Raw genomic sequence first — 17,765 nt, 5'->3', positions numbered from 1 at the left:
CAAAAAGCATTTTAAAAATATCATTTATAAATCAATTAAAAAAGTAGCCAACAACATCTGATAAAGGACTTATCCAAAATATCAAAAAAATATTAAAACTTAACAATAGGAAAACAAACTGCCCAATTAAAAATTGGGTCCAAGACTTCAACAGATACCTCATTAGAGAAGATATACAGATGGCAAATAAGCATATGAAAAGATGCTCCACATCATATGTCATCAGGGAGATGGAAATTAAAACAATGAGATATACCACACTATTAGAATGGCCAATATCCTGACCATCAACAAAACCAAATGCTGGCAAGGATGTGAAGTAAGAGGAACACTCATTCATTGCTGGTGGGAAAAAAAAAATGGCACAGCAATTTTGGATGACAGTCTGGTATTTCTCACAAAACTAAACATACTCCTATCATATAATCCAGCAATCACACTCCTTGGTATTTATTTATCCAAAGGAGTCAAAAACTTATGCCCACACGAAAACCTACACATGAATGTTTATAGCAGCTCTACTAATATAACTGTCAAAAACTGGGAAGCAAACAAGATACTCTTCAGTAGGTAAATGGATAAACTGTGGTACATCCAGACACTAGAATATTATTCAGCCCTAAAAAGAAATGAGCTACTGGGAATTCCCTGGTGGTCTAGCGGTTAAGAATCCACCTTCCGATGCAGGGGATGCGGGTTTGATCCCTGGTTGGGGAACTAAGATCCCACATGTCGTGGGGCAACTAAGCCCACGCGCTGCAACTACTGAGCCCGCACGCCACAACTAGAGAGAAGCCCATGTGCTGCAACGAAAGATCCCGCATGCCGCAACAAAGATCCCGAGTGCCGAAACTAAGACTCGATGCAGCCAAATAAATAAATAAATAACACCATAAAAAAAAGTGCTATCAAGCCATGAAAAGACATAGAGGTATTTTAAATGCATATTATTTAAGTGAAATTTAAATGCATATTATTTAAGTGAAAGAAGCCAGACTGAAAAGGCTACAAACTGTATGATTCCAAGTATATGACATTATGGAAAAGGTAAAATTATGGAGATAGTAAAAAGATCAGGGACTTCCCTAGTGGTCCAGTGGTTAAGATTCTGAGCTCCCAGAGCAGGGGGCCCTGGTTCGATCCCTGGTCAAGGAACTAGAACTGGCATGCCGCAACTAAGAGCCCTCATGCCTCAACTAAAAGATCCCGCATGCTGCAACTAAAGATCCCGCATGTGGCAACGAAGATCCTGCACGCGGCAACTAAGACCTGGCGTGGCCAAATAGCTAGCTAGCTAAATAAATAAATAAATAGATAGATAGATAGATAGATCAGTGGTTGCCAGGAGTTGTGGGGTGAAGGAGGATAGATGAATAGGTGGAGTGCAGAGGATTTTTACGTCAGTGAAAATACTCTGTTACTATAATAATGGATAGACATCATTATACATTTGTCCAAACCCACAGAATGCACAACACCAAGAGTGAACTATGGACTCTGGGTGGTAATGATGTCATTAACATAGGTGCATCAATTATAGCAAATGTATGACTCTGGTGGGGGATGATTTTAACGGGGAAGGCTACTTGTGTGGGGGAAGGGGGCATAAGGAAAACCTCTGTACCTTTCTCCCAATTTTGCTATGAACCTAAAACTGATTTTAAATAAAGTCTTTGGAAAAAAACCCAGCCAATTAATAAATTAGCAAAGGACATGAGCAGGTAATTTACAGAGGAGGAAAGTTGAATGGCCAGTAAACATTTGAAAAGGAGCTCAAGCTCACTATTAATCCGGGAAATTAATATAAAAATAATTCACTCCATTACATTGGCAAAAATAAAAGATTAACAATACCAAGGGTTGGTGAGGACATAAAGAAATACTACTTTTAACACACTGTTGATGTGAGTAATCAAACAATTTAGCAATATCTAATAATACTGAAAATGCATATGAATAACTTCTGAATATAAACCTTAAACTCTCTCACTATGCATAAGGAAATGTATATGAAGATGTTTGATGTGACACTGCTTATAATAGAAAAAATAATAAATTGTGGCATTTTTATAGAATACTAAATAGCTGTTAAAAAGAATGATCTTACACTTTTTTTTTTTTTTTTTTTTTTTTTTTTTGCTGTACGCGGGCCTCTCACTGCTGTGACCTCTCCCGTTGTGGAGCACGGGCTCTGGACACGCAGGCTCAGTGGCCATGGCTCACGGGCCCAGCCGCTCCGCGGCATGTGGGATCTTCCCGGACTGGGGCACGAACCCGTGTCCCCTGCATCGGCAGGCGGACTCTCAACCACTGCGCCACCAGGGAAGCCCAACTTACACATTTTGCTCATCATAATTTGAATGAAAGCAAGTATGGTATGACATTATTTATACAATTCAAGAACAGACAATATTCATATTTATGGACACAAATATATGTACTAAAATTATAAAAACAAAGACTGGAAAGATATACACGAAATTCACAGTACTGGTTGCTTCTGGGAGGAAAAGGAGAATGGATTGGGGAAGAGGACAAAGAGGACTTCATGTTTTAGGTCTTTTGCATTGGTGATTCCATCTGCCTGAATGATAGATAAGTTTTCTTACGTCACCTTTGCAGTAGGGTCTACCTGGGCCACACTATTAGTAAGTGCAACTCCCTCCACCTCCCAGCCCCAAACTCTTGACTTTCCTTATCCTGCTATGTATTTTTCTTTATCCTCGTACCACTTACCACCTAACATACAGTTATTGTTTATTTTCTGTTTTGCCTGGGCTGAGGGCAGGAATCTTTGTGTTCTTCACATATTTATTCCAAGTGCCCAGAATAAGAGTCAGAAGAGATTCAATTAATTTTGTCTGAATGAATGAATGAACTTATAACATTTTATTTAAAAACGTATGTCTTAATCAAATCTAATAAATATTAAAATATATTAATTCTGAGTGGAGAATATGTGTATCTTTGTTACATTACTCTGAATTTTTTCCATAGTTAAAATGTCTACAAATGTTTCCATAGTTAAAAGTCTATATGATATAAAAAGCAAGTACGGTATAGTGGTTAAAGAGTCTGACAGATATGGGTTCAATATTCAGATCTGTCATTAGTAGTGTTTTACGCTGGACACATTAATGGCTGTAAAACTTGTTTTTTTTTAAATTTAGTAAAATGGGGACAATAGTACTACCTACCTCGCAGGGTTCTTGTGAGGATTAAACGTACAAACGACGTCCATGTTGCCAAATCCAATGGACATTTCTCAGTTCCCACCTTAATCTACCAGGATCATTTGACACAGTTGATCACTCCCTTCTCCTTGGAACACTTTCTTCACTTGGTTTCCCCTCGCCTGATTCCCCTCCCCTCTCACTGGCACTCCTTCTGAGATTCTGGATCACCCCAGGGCCTCTGCCCTTGTGTCTCTCCTCTCCTCTGTGTTCATTCCCTTGGTGATGTCATCCAATCTTATAGTTTTAAATATTAGATAACTATGTGCTCACAACTCTTAAATTTATTATCTCTAGCCTGTACCTCTTCCTTGAATTACAGACTTCTATATCTAATGATCTACCTTCATTTCCACTTGAATGTCTAACAGGCATCTCAAAACTTTAGTATAGCCAAAATTGATTTCCTTATCTTCCCCCGCAAACTGGGTCCTCTTGCAGGTATCTCCATCTCAGTAAATGGCTACCCAATCCTTTTAGAATCCAGTTGCTCAAGCCAAAAATTCTGTGGGTAACCTCGACTCTCTTCATATCCCATGTCAAATCAGTCATCAAATCCTGATGGTTCTATTTTCAAAATAAAATCTTATCGCTTTTTATTACCTCCACTACTTTCACCTTGGTCAACATCATTTCTTGCCTAGATTATGGAAACAATATCCTAAACAACATCTAAACGGTCTTCCTGCCTCTGACCATCTACTATAATTCTCAAATCAGCAGACAGAGTGATACTGCTAAAAATATATGTCAGATCACATCCTTCCCCTATTCAGAATCCACAAACTGCTTTGCATCTCACTCAGAGTAAAAGTCAAAGAATGACCATGGCTCCAAGGACTATGTAACTATACTATAGCCATTTCCTGCCCTTTACTTCTCTGACCATATCTCTTTGTACCTTTGCCTCTGCTCATTTCTCCAGCCTCACCAGCATCCTTAATATTCTGTGAACATTACCAGGCCTGCTTCTGCTTCAGGGCATTTGCACCTGTTGTTCCCTGTCTGATATATTTTCACAGATAGCAACATGGCTTGTTCCCTCACCAACTGTTAGGTCTTTATACAGATGGCACCTTCTCAATGAGGTCTTCCCTGACCAGCCTATTTAAAAATCACAACTTCCTTCTTAGTACCATCCCTTTTTCCCTGCTTCTGGAGAGAAAAGGAGGAGAATGAACTGGGAAAGGGAAAAAGGCATATCACCATATAATAATCATAACATACATATTGTCTTTAAAATTTTACATATCCTCTCCATTAGAATAGTTGAGAGAAGGAATTTTTTTCATTTTCTTCACTGTTTTATCTGTAGCAACTAAAACAGAATCTAGCACATAACCAAAAAAGGCCAAAGAAGGGTAAGCATGTAAGAAAAAAAAAATGTCAAAAACAGTTAAATAGAATTTCCTTTTCTATTGTATTCAAATCTCCCAAAGCCAAGACAAATTTAAGATTTCATGAATTTATTTACTCGTTCAGAAAAAAATTTAGTGAGTGCCTGCTCTATGCTACCATTTCAGGCATTGGGGAAAACACAAGGTCTCTGTTTTCACTTCAAAGTACTCTGCTTTCACTTCAAAGTACTTTAAGTGGCAGAACAGCAAAATTTTTACCTGCTATCATATTTCCCCTTTTGCTGAGCCAAAATAATTTCAAGCACAGATGCTAAATTATCATACTTAACTATTTGCTGAGTGATAATTCAAAAATTAAAACAGTAATATTTGATAGAAAACATTTTAAAAGCAGTTTCAAAATATAATTGGAAATTCAATACAGATTTAGAAAAAATACATTGAGTCATCACTGATGAAATTTAAAAAGGACTTGTGTGTCAAAATACAATTTTAATTCAAATCATATTTAGAAAAATATCTTGCTTCAACAGTGACAACAGTGAATCATTACCAAGCAGCTTCTGATGGAACCACTATGACAGGTAAATCAATGTAACATTCCAGATAAATGACTATGATGCAATTCAGTGGAAAGCACAGCTCTATTCACTGGGGAAAGATTCTTCAAAGAGCTGAAAAAGCTGCTTCATGTTTACTTCTAACAGGCTCTCAACGCTGGTTGAATATTAGGATCACCTGGGGGGCTTCTGAAAAACACTGATGTCTGAGCCCAACCCCAGCCAAATGAAACTCAATCTCTAGGGGTGGAGCCAGGCATCTGCAGTTGTTAAAAGCTCCCCAGGTAATTCTGATGCACAACTGGCTTAAGAATCACTGTTCTACAAGTTCCTATTATTGATTATCATTTCAAAGAGAAAGATATGGTTATTTATGTCAACTCTCCCACCACCAGTATTGATTGAAAAGATCTCCCAACACTAGTCACTGTCATCAATATGGTGTTTTCCCAGAGACTTCCCCTAGAAGACCTAGCCTATGGTCACATACCTGTTAAAACTGTCCTGCCACAATCTGAAGACCCCAAAACGCGTTATCTTACCAGAGGTCTTTCTGTATTGTAAGTAACTGACATTTTGCTAAAAAGCAGCAAAGTCAATTTAAGCAATTTTTATTAAAGCTATAGACTTTGACTTGCAAGTACTAAAGAGTAAATATTTTCAAAAATAACTTAACAACGTTTTTATATATAGCACCCCCTACACCAAAACAAAGAAGAATTTTTTGAATTATTTCTGCAGAACTTGTTGAATTTCAAACATATATAAAAATAGAACATAAAATCAACTCCCATATAGTCATCACAACTTTAACAATTATCAACTCCTGGTCAATCATGTTTCATCTATACAACCTCATATTCAACATCACCCTAACCTGGATAATTATGAAGCAAATCCCACACATCATATTGTTTCATCTAGGCTTTATTTTAATTTAGTGTAAATAATGCAGAAAGTAACTTGAAAAAACTAAATAAGAATGACAGAAAAAGGTGATAAAATAACAGTTTATAAATATAAAAGGAAAATGACATTTGAGTCTTTTCATTTCTACAGTCTGTTGGCTACCTCTTACTAAACTAAAGAACACTGTGCCTCTTGTCTTGGCTAGCTTATGTGTCACAGAAGGCACAGGTAACAGAATCCTCTCAAGTAGAGTTCTTACTTGGGGTCTAGAGTGGTGATAAATGAAATTACTTTAAAAAAAACTTTAATACTAATAATTACCGAGACAACCAATAGATTCCTTTAAAAAATTTTTTTCAGAGGCTTCCCTGGTGGTGCAGTGGTTAAGAATCCACCTGCCAATGCAGGGGACATGGGTTTGAGCCCTGGTCCGGGAAGATCCCACATGCCACGGAGCTACTAAGCCCATGTGCCACAACTACTGAGCCTGTGCTCTAGAGCCCGCGAGCCACAACTACTGAGCCCACGCACCTACAGCCCGTGCTCCGCAACAAGAGAAGCCACCACAATGAGAAGCCCACGCACCGCAATGAAGTGTAGCTTCCGCTTGCCACAAGTAGAGAAAGCCTGCACCCAGCAATGAAGACCCAATGCAGCCAAAAATAAATAAATAAAATAAATTTATAAAAAAAATTTTTTCAGCTTTACTGAGGTATAATTGACACACAGTAATTATATATATTTAAGGTACACAAGTTGATGTTTTGATATATGTATACGATGTGAAATGACCACCACAATCAAGCTAAATAACACTTCCATTACACAGTTACCATTTTTTCTTCCTTCCTTCCTTCCTTCCTTCCTCCCTCCCTCCCTCCCTCTCTCTCTCTTTCTCTCTCTTTCCCTTTCTTTCTTTCTTTCTTTCTGGTGAGGCCACTTAAGATCTATCCTCTCGACTTAGATTTGGGGTCTAAACCCAACTACTAGTTGTGTGATTTGAGATTACTTAATCTCTCATCTCTCATCTGTAAAATGAGGATAATACCACTATTTTTTGGAAATTAAATGTGTAAAGTGCCAAGCACAGTCCGGCAGATAGTAAGTACTATATTGAATACACGTATTGACATGGACTAAACATTATTACCAGGGCTGCTTCAAAAGACCAAAATAACAAACAGCCTGGACAGTGAGTGGTTTCCAACCTGAAATACCTAAATTTCTAGGGCACATGAAAGTAATAATGTGGCAACCTTGCAGTTGTAGCCAAACATTTTTTTCCAATGGGTTTCTAGTAAGTTTTGAGAACCTCAGAATAGTTAAAAAAAAGAAAGAAAACATACAATTAGGTAGAAAAACAATTGGCTTTAGAAAATATAGGCAGAGTAAGTTGAATCACTTGTTCATCTATTCTAAATGAGTGGGGTAAAAAATGAAGTACAAAATTCATATTTGTAGTTCAAAATCAAAGGCTTTATTCTAATATTTCATCTAATGTGTCTTTAGTGACTTTACCAGTTTGCTCAGAATGGTGATTAAATAAACACTGTCTGCAAGAAATTGAGTAACAAGTCTTTTAAAAATCAATGAAACAGAGTAGAACCTGGTCTTCATCTTCCCTCAGCTAACCTTTCTTAATGATATTTACTTCCTAATAAATCCACACTGTACGTATCTATTCAAACTTTATCATCAGTGTAGACAGTTGAAAAACTTTTGTTTTCTTTTGGATGCATGGTTTTGTGACAGGTATACGACCTAGACCTAAAAAACAAGTGTCTCTCTTTTCCTAACTAAATAGAAATGCAAAGAAGTTCAGCTTTCGTCTTGGTATTTGGCCCAAACCCTCCTTTTAGTAAAGCATTTAGTCAGTCTTCCAAAGGCCTAGGCCAATCTGTGCATCATTTCTGGCATTCTTAAACTTGTGTGTGATCAATGATCTTGTGATTGCATAGTTACCAAGACATCCAATGAGTGTAACAATGTCAGTAATTAGCACAATCATGTCATTCAGATTTATTGTTATTCCCTGAACATTCACTTTCAAATATAAACATTCTAGATGAAATGGGAGTGAAAATGTTCTTATGTGCTTGTTTTATCAGTCAATATAAGAGTAAAATGCTGTAGTAATTAATGTTGCTTATGAAAACTTAATTTTATGCATAAAAGAATTAGTAAAAATTTTCAGTTATTTAGCAAAATAGATTGACAGTTAATACAAATATGTCATACATTAAATAACTTCCTCAAGAACATTATATCTTGGAAAAAATGTTTATAAAAATTCAAATAATGTAAGACAAAATAATCGAGATTAGATTTATCATAATTCAGTCTTTGCAGAACTGTATCATGTACTACCATTCATAACATTAAAGAAAATAACATTTAAGAGCTGTATTTAAATTTCAGTTATTTACTTCCATTTAAGTCATAAATTTTTCATGAAAACATCCTATTGGGGAATTCTTCACACCTTGTGATGATGAATTAAAAACAATGTTACCTCATAATACCATGGGATGCAAAAATACCTAAACTATGTAAATAAAGGATGGGCAATAATTCAAATATAATCTCTAATCAAAATAATTTTTAAGATGTTAAGACAAACCTGTTAGAGAAAATTAGGGTACCCCAAACACATTTTGTTTAGTAAAACTTCACAGTAAACAACTCTACAAGAATGTCTTAATATAGTCTTAGGTCTATGAAGGCTGAAGATTCAAACATAAAGTGTTACAAACAATCCTTTTCAGTAGCTGAAGATGAAGAATTTTTGAGACATGCCTAAACTTTGAATCCTAGTTCCTATTAAATAATTTATTGGAAAACATTTTCCTGAATTACTGTGTGGCACACGAAAAGGTTAGTGATGTTTTCAAATGTACTGGTTTAAAGAGTATATCTATTTGGTATTATCTATGTACAATACAGGGACTGCAAGAGAAATCCAATTGCTGACAGTGCCAAGAAATTGTTCCTGTATTATAATTGTAAACTTTAAAAATCTTACTACTACTGTTGGCAATAAACTATAATAATAATTGATTTTTTGGATGAAATGATTCTTTTACCCTAGAAGTTCATCCTATGTTGGTGCTATCTGGCTTTAGTCACAGACAAATACTAATTTAACTTTGGGTCACTGGCATTAGGCCAAAATGCATATTTGGTACACCTCTACTAATAACGTATTTAGAGGCCTATCTCTAGGCTTCTTAGTAGAGAACCTCCTCTTAGCCTGTTGAATATTTTTACCTTGATAATTGCAGAAAAATCCCAACTGCTCCACTTCGTAATTGATATTCTCTATTCTTCCTGTCCTTGTCTTATCACTTTAAGTCTGTTCCACACTACTCAAAGCTAAATTATCCACTGTTTTGCACTGCTCTCTGTGCTCACCTTGTCTTCTCACAGGACCTCTTCCTCGAGGGTGGGCATTAGTCTTCTTCTGTATTGTCCATAGTGCTGGTCATCTGATATATATTTACTAATTCACTAAAATCCAAGATGTCACTGACTAACCACCTTTGTGTCTCAGATATTCTCCTTCTTAATTTTAGGCTATTCCATAAATAAACTACCCCAAACTAAATATATCAAGGTTTGAGCAAATAAGGGGTTGCATTTAACAAAAGATATAAGCTGGAGAGGGAGGGACAAATTGGGAGATTGGGATTGACATATACACACTATTACATATAAAACAGATAACTAATAAGGACCTTCCTACTGTATAGCACAGGGATGGGAAAAGAACCTAAAAAAGAGTGGATATATGTATACATATAACCGATTCACTTTGCTGTACACTTTCAACTAACACTGTAAATCAACTACAATAAAAATTAAACAAAAACAAAAGAAAACAAAAGATATAAGTAATGTTGTTTAGTGGAAGAGAAAATAAAACAGTATTTAGATTTAAGACAATGAAGGTAACTCATTTACTTTCTTCATGCCTTAGTCTACTATGGATTCTGCAAGGCAATTACATAAAGTCAAAATAACCGAGAAGGAAAATCCTAATATTAACACTAACCTGAAAGTTCGGACAAGATTTTTAAGTTGTGTGTAAACATCTCCTAATGTAATCTGAAGAGGCCCCATAAGTCCAGGCAATCTGAAAATAAAAAATTACATTTCCTTTAAAATATAATTACATAGATACGTTTCTGGGGGTCTTGCCTAAGTCTGGATTTTCCATAGGGAAACACTGAGGTGGAGTCAATTAAGTAAGGTTATAACTGGTAAGAAGTCATAAAGAAATATTTCAAAATAACTCCACACTCTATTTTGTAGCCTATGCTACAGAATGAGGCACTGAAATGCAAAAATATCATTTTGGCTGCCAGCTATGTTCTTGTCTCTAGTATTTCCTACCTTTTTACTTTCAAATATTAAATAAATGGAAAGAACACAGGCCAGAAGAACTTCCCTCCAAATGGTCCAATATGGGAGTGTGGCATATTTCTCATTACATCCTTATGGTAAGAGTAAACATTGGTACATTTCTAGAGAGCAATTTGACAATATATACTAATATTTTAAATGTGGACACTCTTTGACCCAATAGTTTTGCTATGAAAAAATTTATCCTAAAGAAATAATCAAACATAAAAAAGATGGTTATTGGAGAAATATTTTTAGTAGTGAAAAAATGGTAACAAATGTCCATCAATAGGTGGTTAAATAAATTATGATACAACCATATAATAATAAAATCTTTAAAATAATAATATAAATCTATATTTTTTAATGTGGAAAGATATTCATGATAAATGTTAAGTGAAAAATGCATATGTAGTATTGCTCCATTTTTATAAAAACATACATGTTATAATGCAATTGCATATCACACATAGTATATATCGAACATATGTCATTCTCTCTAGGTTTAGACTATACCAGACGGAACCAAAGGGAATAAATATACACACACCATCTATACCACATATATGTCAGGGATAAACATCAAAATATTAATAGTTACTGTTGAGTGGTGGGATTACAGGTGATTTTCGCTTCCTTATTTATATCACTTTCTACAGCCTAAATATTCTGGAATAACCATGTATTACTTTTTAAAAAAACTTATTATAAAAGTTTAAAACACGTTTCAAAATAGAGGCAGTAACAATAATAACCCCATATTTCTATTCCCAGATTCAATCTCCCGATATTTTGTTACATTTGCTTCATTTTTCCTTCCTTTTTTTGCAATATCTTAAAGTAAATCCCTGACATCATGTCATTTGACCCCTAAATTTTTCCTTATTTATCTCTAAATACAAGTGCATTTTCGTATATAATCATAATAAAACCATCACACCTAACCAAATTAACAATTCCTTAATATCATCTAATACTCAGTGCATATTTCATGTTCTTTGATTCTCTAAAAGTTTTTTGTACAGTTGGTGCTACTTTTACAATGAGAAAAAACTCAACTGCTTTCATAAACAACCAAACAAAAAAATCCCTATGTCACTATAATTATTTTGTTTTCAGTGTTCTTTGTGCTTCTTCTTAAATTAGTCCACCACTTCTCAAATTTAGTTCTTGCCCTAATATCAATAACTTGGTCTTCTAGCAGGGTTCCTTTTGGTATCTTCTGTTGTAGCCAAAATCCATAAGGAACAGAATTCCTTCAATGACATGCCTATGTGGTCTTAAATTTAAAACTGGGTACTTTCATTAGATAAAAAGTCTAGAAAACTATTTTCACATAAATCCCTACCTACTAATTACATGCTAGTATAGTTAATCTATCCCAACTTTCAAAACCTATGTAACTAAAATCAAGGACTGATATCTTCTTATCCTATGAATCAGACAGATGGTGACTTACACTGTTGTCTAAACTAATATTTAACAGAAACAAATGTACAAGTATGAAGAGCAGGTAAAAGACAAAACAGATCTATTATAATATGAAGAGTCTAACACATAACAGGCATTCAATAAATATTAATTTAAACACTTATTTAACATGTAAAATTTAGAGAAGTAAGCTGTTCAAAATACTATGGCTTCTAAGAAAATAGGCTTTTCTTATTTTTGAACTACTACAAAATTAAGACTTCTCCACGTGCACATCACCTTAAATAATGACTGAAAACACCTTTCTGTCTTCTATGCTGAAGAAAAAAAATGCTGGTTGAAAAGTTCAAGATAGCCGTCACACCTCTGAAAAAAGATTTTCAAGCTCCTTTTGAAAGAGAAACCAAGATTGCAATTTTCAAATGTCATTTATGACTGGGCTAATTACAAGAACAACAACTTCCACTACGGGAAGCTTAAAACTAAAGTGCAAAATTCAAGTTGTTGAGTGTGAAACGGTTCTATGAATATGTATACAGAGTAAGTCAATAAACCATTAAACCTTTATAAAATCTTATTTACACGTGAAACTGATGTGACACATTTACCACAAATCAATATTTAAATGGGTCTAGCTCTGACATTTTTTCCCTGACTTCACTAGATTATTTAATGGGAGTGAAGCAGTTTGGTTTTCTACTCCCATAATTTCAAACTTCCTCTTTATTATGTGTCTCTATGTCTTCTACACAGAACAATTACAATATTCTTTGGTAGGACATCTTAAAAATCTAAATTTCTCAGGTGACAAAATCCATGTAAACTTTACACATTATCCTTCTGTTCAAAATTCAAGGATTACACCAATAAGTTATGAACCCACAAATACCAAATTAATTTAAATATTATAAACATGGAATGATAATTACATACTTACACTTTACTCAATTTTTCTAGTACGATGCGTTTTCTAATCTGGTTCTGAGAACTTGAATCTATCAGTGGAAAGGTGGGATCATGCTGAATCACATTTTCAAACAAAGCAAAATAAAATCATAAATTTACATTCTTTCTTTGATAAGAACAACAAACATTAAAACACAAAAAGTTTATACCTGTGGTATGGTAGAATAAAAATTAGACTTCAGAATTAGAATATTTAAATTTGAGTATCGGCTCAGTCAGTAGGCTGGTATGAACTTGCTTGAGCCATCTGCCCTCTTTTGAGAGCATTTTCTCATCTGTATAATAGGGATACTAATACTTTCTTTATTAAATGAGAAAATGTATATAAAAAGACTTCATAAAATGCTAAATGCTATATAAATGTAGGAGATTAAGGGACTAAAATTATCAAATACTATAAATGTATTATGGGAAATTCCACTTCTAGAAATGGCAGACAAGATAATTCAAACCACTTCTTCTGATGAAAAACTGAAAAAACTGGAAAAAACCCACGATTCTTTGAAAGCATCAGAGAGCTAATAAGGTAGTAAAGAATTATGGTCTGAGATTCTGGAGAAAGTAATTCCAGAGAAGGCACTGACTAATTCCAGAAGAGGCAATTTAGATAATGAGAACCTGAGCATCAGAGTTCAGGGCATGCCAAGAAGGAAGAGGTACTGTCAACCTACCCCAAACTTGAGACCAGGACTTAGAAGGACCATACTCCAGGAGTAAGAATGAAGAGGAAACGGACTGGCTCTTGCAGGGACTGAAGCTCAGCTTCAAATCACCTTAATCACTGATTGGATTAAAGTGATTTGGTGGGACTTCCTTGGTGGTTCAGTGGGTTCTGCACTCCCAATGAAGGGGCCCTGGGTTCAACCCCTGGTCAGGGAACTAGACCAGCAAATCATCTGCCAGAAGCAAACACAAATCTGTTCTAGAGGAAGATAACATCAGCCTGGGTTTCAAGCTATCTCTAATTTTTATTATGCAATGTTTGCCACATAATAAAATAAGAAAACAAGACAATATGATCAAAATCTGAAACATCAGCTCATAGAAATCAACCCCTAGGAAATCCATGTAATGAAGTTATCAGCCTTATTTAGAGTAACTATGCTGAATATATTCAAAGAAAAATAACAAGATGGAAAATTTTAGCAGAGAACTGGAAGCTATATATATAAAAAAACAAAACTCCCAGTAACTGAAAAAATATAGTATTTAAAAGAACTCAATGGATAGATTTAATAACATAGTAGAAAAGACTGGAGAGAGAATACTGATTTGGAAAATATCCAGAATGAAGCACAGACACACACCCCTCTCCTCCCACCCCCCGGCTTGGGGTAATGCAAAGCACAAGAGAATATAAAAAACAGAAGATACAGTGAAAAAGACTAACGTATCTGCAACTGGAGTACCAGGTAGAGAGGAAAGGCAGAATGGGACAGAAGCAATACCTGAAGAGATAATAACTGAGAATATTCCAAAACTGATAAAAGAAATCAAATCACAGATTTAAGTATACAACAGCCAAAAGAATAAATACAAATATAATCACACCTAGGCAAAGCATTCTAAAATTGATGGTAACCAAAGACAAAAAAAAAAAATCTTAAAAGTAGCTACAGGAAGAAACAGTATTTTCAAATAAGAGAAATAAATGGAAGCCAAAATACAATGAATATGTATTTTCAACGGGCTGCAAGAAAATAACTACTAATTTAGAATTAATTTAGAATTCAATGTCCAGGAAAACATCTTTCAAAAGTGAAAGTAGGGCTTCCCTGGTGGCGCAGTGGTTGAGAGTCCGCCTGCCGATGCAGGGGACACGGGTTCGTGCCCTGGTCTGGGAAGATCCCACATGCCGCGGAGCGGCTGGGCCCGTGAGCCATGGCCGCTGGGCCTGCACGTCCGGAGCCTGTGCTCTGCAACGGGAGAGGCCACAACAGTGAGAGGCCCGCATACCGCAAAAAAAAAAAAAAAAAAGTGAAAGTAAAATAAAGAATGTCCTGACAAAACTGAGAAGATTCATCATTAGCAAAGTGGCACTAATGGAAATAAAGGATATTCTTCAGGCCCAAGGGGAACGATCCCAGATGAAAGAATGGAGATGCAGGAAGGCGTGAAGAACAGTAAAAGAGTAATTAATTGGATAAATCCAACTTAATACCAACTATAAACAATCTTGTAGGATTTAAAAATACAGAGAGAATAAAAGTACACAACAGAGCACATTAAGTCAAGATGGGGTAAATGGAATTAAAGTTTCTAAGGTACTAATTGTCCAGGAAACAATAAAAGTATTAACTTATATTAGATTTTAATAAGACACAGATTCAGTTTTTAATCTTTAGGGAAACCAATTAATGATCAGTAAAAGAATGTATAAAAACTAGCTAACAGAGGGCAAAAAATGGAATAATGATATCTGATCCAAAGAAAGCAAGAAAGGAGAGAAGAATACAGAACAGGTGGGACATGCAGAAAGCAACAAGTGAGATGCTAGATTTAAACCCAAATATATCAATTATGACACTAAATGTAAATGGACTAAATTCTCCACATCAAGGACAAAGATTATCAACCTAGATTAAAAAAAAAAGATAGTCCTTGAAAATACTAATAAAAGAATGTGAGTGTCAGGAAAGTAGATCTTGTAAAGCCATAAATAAATAAATAAATAAATAAATAAATAAAATCAATGGAGAGCAAAGTCACTCCATATGCTAAGAGGTTAGATTTACCAGGAAGACATAATAAGCTCACATTTGCACCCAAGATAACTGTCTCAAAATATTAAAAGTAAAATTCACAAAACTAAAAGGAAAAATAATCAATTTATAATTATGCTGAGAGATTTTGACCCACCTTGCCCATCTCTCTCAGTAACTTAAGGAATGAGCAAACAAACAAACAAAACAAAAAAGAAAGAAGGAAAAAAAGAAAGAGAAGAAAAAGAAAAATCAACAGTGCTTTAATGTGCACACATTTCCCCAGAGAGAAACAATGAAATCTGACTGATACTCCTCACGGTAAACAAAAATCAATTCCAGATGAATTACAGATCTAAATGTTAAAGGAAAAACAAAGCTTCCAGAAGATGAAATAACTTGGGCTAAGTAAAGATTTCTTAAAGAAGTCACTAAAAGGAACCATTAGTAAACTGGACTCAAGACACCATTAATGAGAGTAAAAGGCAAGTCTCAGAGTGGAAGATATCTGTAATACACAAAAATGGTCTTGAATCCTGAATACATAAAGAATTCCTGATATTCCAATAGATAAATGGAAAAAAAGACTTGAACAGGCACTTCACAAAAGAGACTATCCAAATGGTTCATAAGCAGATGAAACAGTGCTCAACTCATTAATCATCAGAGAAATGTATTATAACCTAAAATCAGTACCATCGGAATAGTGAAAAGTAACAATATCAAGTATTGGTGAGAATGTGGAGTCATGTAAACTCTCATACAGTGATAGTAGAATATAAAATGGCAGAACCATTTTGGAAAACTGTTTGGCATTATCTAGTAGAGTTGCATATATGCATACACTCTGACCCAGAAATTCTAGTCCTAGGTACATACCCATCAGAAATGCATACACATTAAAAGAGAGACATATACAAGAAAAGTTCATAACAGCATAGTTCATAATAGCCCCAAACTGGAAACAGCCTAAATGCTTATTAACATTAATAAATTGTGGTATATTTATATAATGGAATACTATGAAGCAATGAAAGAATGAACTACAACTATCTGCAACACAAATGACTCATGAACATAATGCTGCACAAAATAAATTGGATACCAAAGAACATATACTGAGTGAATCCATTTACATTCAGTTCAAAATTGGGAAAATTATTCTATGCTATTATAGTCATTAATTTGGGAAAGAGGTAATGATTTGGAGGAGACATAGTGGGGCTTCTGGTTTACTCGAATTTCTTGGCCTGCGTAGTGATTACATTGGTGTGTTCACTTGTGATAATGCAATGAGCTATACACTTACTATCTGTGTTACACTTCAATGAAAAAGTTTTTTTTTCTAATATATATTAAAAAAAAATTTTTAACATCTTTATTGGAGTATAATTGCTTTACAATGTTGTGTTAGTTTCTGCAATGAAAAAGTTTTAGCAACAGAGAAGCAGTCAAATTTCAGGGATTACGTTTTCCTTCTTAAGGCTTATTAGCATAAAAACAATAAAACAAGTGATATACTAAAGTTATGCAGCTTAGTGACAAAGAACAATGTCTCTGCAGGCTTCATATAAAGTTATGGATGCTGTCTAATAATCCAGTTGAAGTGATTTCAAATATAGTGTTGGGCTAGATAACATTCTGTAGAAATATAAGAAATTTCTGAAGTTTTACTGTATTTCCACTTTCGCACTTTTTAAATCTCCAAATGTGTTCTTAAATTTAGAGCCATATTTACTCAGAAAACAAACTCCTATGGTAAAAGCAAGGTTATCACCTATTCCTCTTCATGCCAAATGACTTCCTTTCCCAAACTACACATCAACCAAAAATGGGTAATGGAAATACTGAAAGAACCTCATGAAATCTCAGCAGCATAACATCAGTTTCTACATATAACTATTTACATATAACTGAGTACCAATTATATGTCAGGTACTGGGATAAATGCTTTATATGCATTATCTTTAAAACTCATAAAAATTGAGTAAGGGAAGCCATTTATAATCCCATTTACAGATAAGCAATCAGACTCAAGAGACTAAGTTTTCATACAGCTAGTAAATGACAGAGCAGATAATCAAATCTACGTTACCTAAACGTGCTCTTTCCGTTTTCTCCTACATCCACTATTTCCCCAATAAGTCTCCTTTACTAAATAATTTTCGTTCATAATATTTTAAGTGAGCATGCTTGCCAAATATT

General features: G+C 34.7%; 1 protein-coding gene across 1 annotated transcript in view; it reads right to left on the bottom strand.

Annotated features, from left to right (window-relative positions):
* RPAP2 (RNA polymerase II associated protein 2) overlaps positions 1–17,765 on the bottom strand; it is a gene marked incomplete at its 5' end in the record, with an annotated part of 83,014 nt that overhangs the window by 35,659 nt on the left and 29,590 nt on the right. Inside the window, 2 exons of the mRNA XM_079698084.1 lie at positions 10,112–10,192; positions 12,830–12,912. Of these exons, the coding sequence (XP_079554210.1) occupies positions 10,112–10,192; positions 12,830–12,912 (164 nt within the window). The remainder of the gene's footprint in view (positions 1–10,111; positions 10,193–12,829; positions 12,913–17,765) is intronic.

Source organism: Hyperoodon ampullatus (assembly GCF_949752795.1).
Source record: "Hyperoodon ampullatus genome assembly, chromosome: 2".
NCBI lineage: Eukaryota > Metazoa > Chordata > Mammalia > Artiodactyla > Ziphiidae > Hyperoodon > Hyperoodon ampullatus.
Note: the sequence above shows the minus strand (reverse complement) of the source record. Positions and strands in the feature narration are given on the sequence as shown.